The sequence below is a fragment of the Sphaeroforma arctica genome (genome assembly GCF_001186125.1).
Source record: "Sphaeroforma arctica JP610 unplaced genomic scaffold supercont1.1243, whole genome shotgun sequence".
Taxonomy (NCBI): Eukaryota; class Ichthyosporea; order Ichthyophonida; genus Sphaeroforma; species Sphaeroforma arctica.
The window spans coordinates 1-7,957 of record NW_014039315.1 but is presented as its reverse complement, the minus strand read 5'-3'; the positions used below and the strand labels follow the sequence as shown (position 1 = coordinate 7,957).

The 7,957-nt window shown below is 37.0% G+C and overlaps 2 protein-coding genes across 2 annotated transcripts; both read left to right on the top strand.

The window, feature by feature from the left end:
* Positions 1-4,376: 4,376 nt before the first annotated feature.
* On the top strand, positions 4,377-6,580 carry SARC_10422 (hypothetical protein). The gene has a single exon (XM_014295536.1). It carries the CDS (start codon positions 4,432-4,434, stop codon positions 6,352-6,354), a length of 1,923 nt encoding a protein of 640 aa, XP_014151011.1. The 5' UTR covers positions 4,377-4,431; the 3' UTR covers positions 6,355-6,580.
* Positions 6,581-7,736: 1,156 nt separating this feature from the next.
* On the top strand, positions 7,737-7,898 carry SARC_10421 (hypothetical protein; the record flags this gene model as incomplete). Its single annotated transcript, XM_014295535.1, has 1 exon — positions 7,737-7,898. A coding segment is annotated over one exon (162 nt), but the record flags the coding sequence as incomplete, so codon positions are not given.
* Positions 7,899-7,957: the final 59 nt, after the last annotated feature.

Genomic DNA, 7,957 nt, shown 5'->3' with positions numbered 1-7,957 from the left:
TTGTCGTTTTAAATTAAAAAAAAAGAAGTGAGGAACCTCTGGTCCGAATCTTCCACTTTCGATACTACTCTTTTTAAAATAAAAACAGCACGCCTTGTGATCAAGGAATGTACTCAATTGCCGATAGAAATGCTTTATCAGCTCGACTGGTCGAATAAGTAAATATAAACATTCTTTCATAGCTTGCCCTAAAACCTAAACGGAGAATTTATGTCACTACAATACTTATGTTTTATAGAATCCTAAAACTTGTTTAACATATTTTTAATTATGGTATGTAGTAGAGTGTAGACTTTGTAGTATTTACATACTATTTTTCACGATTTATTTATGTATTTATTATACTATGCAGAGATATCAAACAAAGATTTGATTGATTTGTCATCAATTTGTTCACAGTCATTTGTCCAGGGAATCATAGCCTAAAATAGAAAAAGGAATTTGGGGGTTTTTATAAAAAACAAAATGTATTATGTTTTATTAATTTGAATATTTATTTTACTATATTTATGATAGCCTCCTTGTGTATTTTAAAGGCTACATATGAAAACTATAATTTTGATTTCGACGATTATATATATTATTTTGTCACAAACAAACCAAAAAACAAAACAAAACAAAATGAACAAAAAAACAACAACAAAAATATTTGGCTCTTTTTGAGTTTTGAGTCTTGTATGTAAATACGTAAATAGTACATATTTTAGACTATTTTAGTTCGTCGTTTTTAACTAAAACAGAAGGAGATAAGAATTTATATTTTTAAATTGGAGAAAGAGAGTATTTAAAAAAATACTACTTGATATTAAAATACGTAGAAAATATATTTTACCATTTTCTAAAACAAAGTCAATGGCGAGCCTCGGCCTCGGGACCCTCGGCTATGGAAGTTTGGGCACAATTTTCTATATAGAATTTGTTTAAAAATAAATTAGGAACAAAGTCCCAAGGGCCAAGGCCCAAGGGCCAAGGCCCTCATCAGTCGTAATAGAAGTTGAACGTAAATGCATGTTTATTCAATTTTAAAACGTTATAGCGGTTATAGCGTTGCCAGAAGAGCCTATCTAATATTTTCTTAAGGTCTGGATTATATGATGAAATAGGTACAATCCTATATTTACAGACCTGAATGGTGCACCTTGAAACGAAAAAAGGACCGCATACGGAATAAAAGTAGAACGTAAACGTATAAACTTTCGATTTTAAAAGTTTTAACGGAAAATTGTTTGAAGTTAGCTCGTCAGTTGGACTCGGGACTCGGCAATCGGACTCGCCAGTCGCCACTCACTCGCGCGAGCAGTCGTCAACTCGTAACTCGTTAGTCGTCACTCGTTAGTCGTCACTCATCGTGCCTCTCAGAGTTGCCGACTTCCCCCTTTTGGGCATGGTGCCATTGTTGTAAATATGAAGAACTATTTATTTCTATACTAAAATGGTTGTAAAAAAAAACCAAACTCGAAAAGATTCTAGATTTCACTGTTTGTTTTTAAAACAAATAGAAAAAGTTATTCAGGGTTTAGGGTTTAGTGGTAATTTAGTTTTAAAAACAATAAACAAGTTCAGAAGTTCGAACTTGACGGTCACTGGGGAGTTAAGAGTCCAGAGTCCAGAGTCCAGACTCTTTCTCTCTACTCTAAAGAGTAGCGAGAATAAACAATATTCTGAAGATTTTAGTTTCGACACGGAATTTACTCAATTGAAAAAAATTGTATTTTTGTTTTCTAAGAAAACGAATTTGTTGACCAGAGTGACTGAGTACGGGACGATTTATAGAAATAAAAACTAAAAGCTTTCAGCGATAAAAAACTCACTGTTCTCGTGCCGATTTGGCTGTCTGGAAAAATAGAACGAAAGAACCTAGATTTGTTAAAAAAAAGAGTATTTTTACAAATGTGAAGTTGTTTTCTTCTGCTTTTGTTTAAAAATAAATAATACTCTTGTACATAGTAACTGAAATGTTTTGTTAAAAAAATAAGATTTTTTAATGTGACGTTGAATTGTCTTCTGCATATACTTGTTTGTTTTAAAACAAAATACTCTCGTACATATTTTATCATTTATTCACATAAAGACTCTTTGTAGGGTTTAAACTGGATGATTTAGAAATGCATTTCTATTTATAGATACTTCAAGAATTAGTGAAATAGCGACTGAGCCAGTCGCTCGAACAAAAAAATAGTCGGGTATTTACTGGTCAGTTTAAAAAAAGATGTAAAATCCGAAAAGAAGGAATGTTGAATTGAATGAATAAGTTCAAGCACTCCAAAAAAGAAAAAAAACTCTATAGTGTTTGTAGAAATTCAGATAGAGAATAGAAAGCGAGAGAGAGAGAAATACAGATTCAATAGACAGAGTTGTAAATAGTAATGAGTCTCGTGACGCACGTGAGACGTGAATCTCGTCTCTCACTGTCTCACTGAGTCACAGTCTCTCACACAGAGATATTTAAGATTTATCACCGAAAACGTAGCCGTATGTAGATTGTAGAGTCCTTATTTCTTTTAGGGTCAGTCCAGCCTCCGAATTTGAGTGAAGTTTCACTCAAATTTCACAAAAAAGAATTTCATTTCATTTTCACGCAGTGAAATATTCAGAAGGCTACGGAAATGTTTTGAAATATAATGAAATCTCACGAACTTCCTTTTTCAGTTTCACACAAGTTGCGAAGTTGGAAAGTATTGATAAAAATGAAATTGGTTGTCTTGGGATTTTTGGACTGTAGTTTAAAAAACAAAAAATATTTATGATTTTATTTTTCTACAAAAAGAATATAAAAGAATACTTCATTTCATTTCAATTCATTCTGAAAATCAGCGGTGGAACTGGTATCGCCGGAACATGCCTGTTTAGCGCCTCGGGCTGACGGGGTTATCCGATGTCGTAAACAATTTGAAAAAATCGAGCCGTAGACCTATACTACAGTTCCAAATTGTTAATTTCAAACAACATATTTTTTTCAAATACGACAATCTTTGGGTTTGAGAATGTAGCAGATACTACTCTGCTCTAGTCAGCTCTAGAGTGGGCAATAGTAGGGTACGTTGTGCATTTTGCATTTTATAATTTAGATTAGTTCCCTCTCCATTGTATTTTGGGGCTTGGGCGTTAAAAAAACCCTAAAACAAAGTAGCACATCCGCACAGCAAGAGTAGGTAGCCACGCACTGGACCTCTACTCTAAGGAGCTCAGGGTTACTGTCGCTTCGTTGAGTTCGTAGGGCGTCGGTTGAAAAAAGAGCAAAATATTCTCATGTTTTTAAAAAAGAAAAGAATATCCTTATTTTCTAAAAGTACGCTGTTCATTTGTACATTGTAAATACAAGATTGGCCTTCGAATTCCTTTTTTAAAACGGAATGTTTTTAAATTAAGTATTTGGGGGTCTGTTTTGTTAAAACAAAACGTAAGAGAAATATTATATCATTTAAAAAAATAAAACATACAGTACATATTTGTTTTTTTTTGATATGTTTAAAAACAAACAATTAGAATAAAAAGCATATTTAATGTTTTGTAAAAAATATATAAATTGGCGTATTTTTAAAAACCTCATATTTGGCGGTTCGGGTGTGCTATTTACCTTGCTTGTGGGTTAGAAATCTGAGAGAGGCCGAAAACCAAGGGCAGGGCGGGGGGGGACATTTTGTCCTGACCTATTTGTACCGACAAGGCTTCAAAATTCAGGTTTAAAAACCAACGATCCAATATATAAAAAAATACATATTTATGTACATATAAACATGTTTAACCAGTATTAATTTATTGTGATGACAATACATATAAATCACTAAATATGTAAATATATATAGAACAAAATAAACTATAGAACAAAATATACCAACAATCATAAAAGCCCTGATCAGTTTTTTAGTAAATATTTAATTTTCAGTCCGACTACAACAGGCCCATGAATTTACAAATGCACTTGAAGCCCCAAAATATAGTAAGTGAGGGCCGGGGTGGGGTGGTGGGGCGGTGAGGGCCTGGGCATTGGGGGGCTAAACCAAAGTAGCCCATTCGAAGTTCCTATGTAACCGCCTAATACGCCCTTAGCCTCCCGGGGCCCGGGCCCACCTCCCCCGCCTGATAATAAAATTAATATTTTAAAATACATAACAGCAAAAAAAAAAACTCAAAAACAAATAACAATAAGTACATACATACAGTATATTTTCTAAAAAGAAAAATGTCTTTTTTTAAGTGTTTTTGTTTCAAATCAATTTGTTATACAACTCTGGAGTTAGGAGTATAGAGTAAGAATCGAAACAATTTCGATAAATGGTTTTTTTTCCGGGTAATTTAAAAATTTGACAACGGTAAATATTTTATGCTCAAAGTGTATTTAAAAGTCAGAGGCAGACTCAAGTGTAAAATCATTTCAACACAGTCGTGAAGTGGCGCGCTGGAAATAGTATAAAAATACAACAAGTAGCCATGAAAGGGTTTTTAGCGGTGGCTTCAGCAGTGCTCCTTGTGAGCAATATCGACCAGGTTACTGCAAAACCTGGTCGGTCCATGATATATACACCTGTGGATGCAGCAGCTACAGACTTTACGCAAGTATTGGTCAGAATGGATAAGGGAAAAACATCCGATAACTTCGAAACTCGGTTGAGTGCTAAGATGGAAGTGCGCAAGAACAACCGCAAGAACAACGGAAAGAACAACGGAAATAACGGAAATAACGGAAATAACGGAAACGCGAGCAAAGGCGGCAATAGCAAAAACGCCAAAAGTGAAAAGGCAACCAAGACGAAATCGGTGAAGACGACGAAGGAGGTTGAAGTTGCAGCTGGAGTATTCCAAGTAATAGAAACTGAAGAGACTATTGAAGTTGAAGAGGGTGATCTCGACTATGTCAAAGTATACAAGACCAACACCGGCGACGAGGATATTGTTGGGTTTCAAGATTTGTCGGCAACTGACTTGGAAGACATTGTCAATGACGAAGATGTTGATTCTTGCGAGTTCGTACAGAGTTTCAAGGCTGATAAGGCAGTTGAAGCTTTCGATCGTCAGCCGAGACAGTCAGTCCCTTGGCATCTAGATAGAATCAATCAGCGCACAAATGATCTGGATGGCAATGTGGCAACCGAGTCGGGAGGTACAGGCGCCGGTGTGAATGTATATGTTGTTGATTCTGGTATAGACATCAGCCATCCTGCTTTTGGAGGCAGAGCATCGAATTTCTACAACGCATTCTCATGGGTTGGGGGCGATTATTCTGACGGTTATGGACACGGCACACATGTTGCTGGATTAGTGGGAGCCCAGGGCTACGGACTCGCTACGGGAGCATCGATAAAAAACGTGAAGGTTCTAGATGGCGATGGTGGGGGAAACACGCTAACCATATTAGGTGGTCTGAGCCGGGTACGAACTGAAGTTAGTCGCGACACCACTGGCGCGAAGCATATCGTAGTCATGAGCTTGTCTGGCCCCACTTCGGTCTTCATTGACGCGTTGATATATCGCTTGTATCAGTTGAATTGTCTGGTTGTCGTTGCAGCCGGAAACTACAATCAGGATGCTTGTCTGTACACGCCCTCCCGTAATCCAGCTGCTATGACCGTTGGTGCCACAAATAACGTGGACCAGCTGGCATCCTTCTCAAATTACGGCGGGTGCGTGGATATTCTCGCTCCGGGTACTCAGATAACCTCAACTATTCCCAATGGACAGACAGCCACATACGATGGGACATCTATGTCGGCACCATTAGTCGCGGGTGTAGCGGCTAGTTTGTGGAGCACTGTACCCTCGTTGACTGCGAGACAGGTTAGAAGAACTACGCAGATGGCCAGCTCAGTAGAGAGTATTTCCCTGAGTGTAGCCCAGCAGAGCACGCCCAACAATTTCATATTTTCGAATATAGTTATGTCGCAGGTGCCTCTCGCTCAATTTCAAAGCGGTGAGATAACATTGGAAACTCTCAAATTTTCTGCCGGTTTTGGCGCCGAATGGCCCTGGGCAACTAGTGAACTAGACTGGACGGATCAACAACGTCGTTATAGGTCTGGCAGCTACGAAGGTTCCCGGTTTTACTATGCCTCATTTTATGTTCCGGAAACCGATGCCGTGCTATCCTACTGTGGAATCGGAGCTTGCGAGATAACCGCTGATGGTCGTGGCAATGTGAATGGACAGGTTACTGAAGGGCCCATCGTTGGTGGAAACTGGGCATCTAGTGGATCAGGAGGCAGTATGACTATCTCGTCGTTCTTAGAAATGCTAGGCTTCACAGGTTCTACGATGTACGACTATGATATGCAGGCGAGTTTTGGAATAATTCAGGGACTCCTTCAAGGCGCGCTCTTCGGTGGTTACGAGGACGTTAGATTTCGGTATAGCGGTTAATAGCCTTCTAAAAAAGAGTGAATTTCATTTTACATACGGTCACTTGAATCGATGTATGAACGTCACCGCCTGGCCAAATGCTGCATACGTTTTTTTGTTGACTTCTACCAGTAAACATTTTATAAAAATGACTTTTATCTAAATAGCCTCTTACTAGTAGGGCCCTCCTCTCTCGGCTAGCCTTCAAAATTCTAGGCGGCTATGCTTTTTTAACCCTAAATTCAATAAATATATAAATTTGTATATGCAAATGTATTTTTTATATAAAAATATATGTGTTTTTTATTAAAAACCCATAAACAACACACTCTCACATATATACGTATATATATATGTATTTATATAGTATTATCCATACATGCCGGCATACATACATGTATCCTTGCATGCATACATGTATGCATGTATAATTTGAAATATATTTATATCTGTTAATACATAAAATATAATATATATATATATATATTTACTATAAATATATATATATATACATATAGAAATATATATATATATATATACATATATATAGAAATATAGAAATATAGAAATATAGAAATATATAAACTTACATGTATACATACATACAGACGTATACACGCTTGTACACATTAATACATACACACACACACGCATAAATACATATATATATATATATTTATATACATACATACATACATACATATGTACTTGGGTCACTTCTTATAGAGAGGGCTTCAGCGTAGCCCAAAACCACCAAGGTCGCAAACAAACTATTTACATTGATGTCTATTCCATTGGATAAACCGCAGAACGAGCATCTATCCTGCCAATAATAAATGGTCAATCTTAGGAACGATCTGTATATTTTTCAAACCCCATATGATGAGTTGATGACCATGAGTTGACGACCATGGGCATGAGGAACGTTATGAATTGTGAAAAGATCAAAAGAAACAAACATGCCTGTTGGAGAGTAGGCCTGTAGCCTGTAGGGCCTACCATGGGTCAGGAGCTCAATCAGTCTCTCTACTACTACTAGATGTGGTTGTATTAGAAAGTCAGGGCTGTCAGGTAATGGTGTGTTTTATTTAGTAGGCTATGGGTGGAGTGAGAATGAAACATGTTTATTTATTTTACACAGGTCGTTCCGGAATGGTATTGTTTTTTGTGTTATAAAAAATAATAGTATTCAACAAGAGCCTGAAAACAGTTTTCAAGTTAAAATAAATAGATAAATATATAAATCTGATATTTTTACTGCTGATAATGCGACTTTCGATTTTTATTCCACTTCGCTGTTTACATAAGTGTTGTTTTAAAAGCGAGCTGCATACAAACCTATACTTATCAAGGACATTACAATTCCGATTCAAGTCAACATAATCGCAAATATTCATTCCAGTATGAGTGGATGCACCAGCGTGCCTACCGTCGGCATTTTGCTGCAGCAGATGCGCCATGATGACCCAGACTATCGCATCGTGGCTACAGACGACCTTGGCAAAGCCTTGAGTGACGGGTCTATAGTTCTGAAATCAAATGAGACGCCGGAAGTGGTCAGAGTGGTATGTTCTTTCCCCTATTCGCGCACGTGCGAAATTGAACGTTACTATAATATATATAT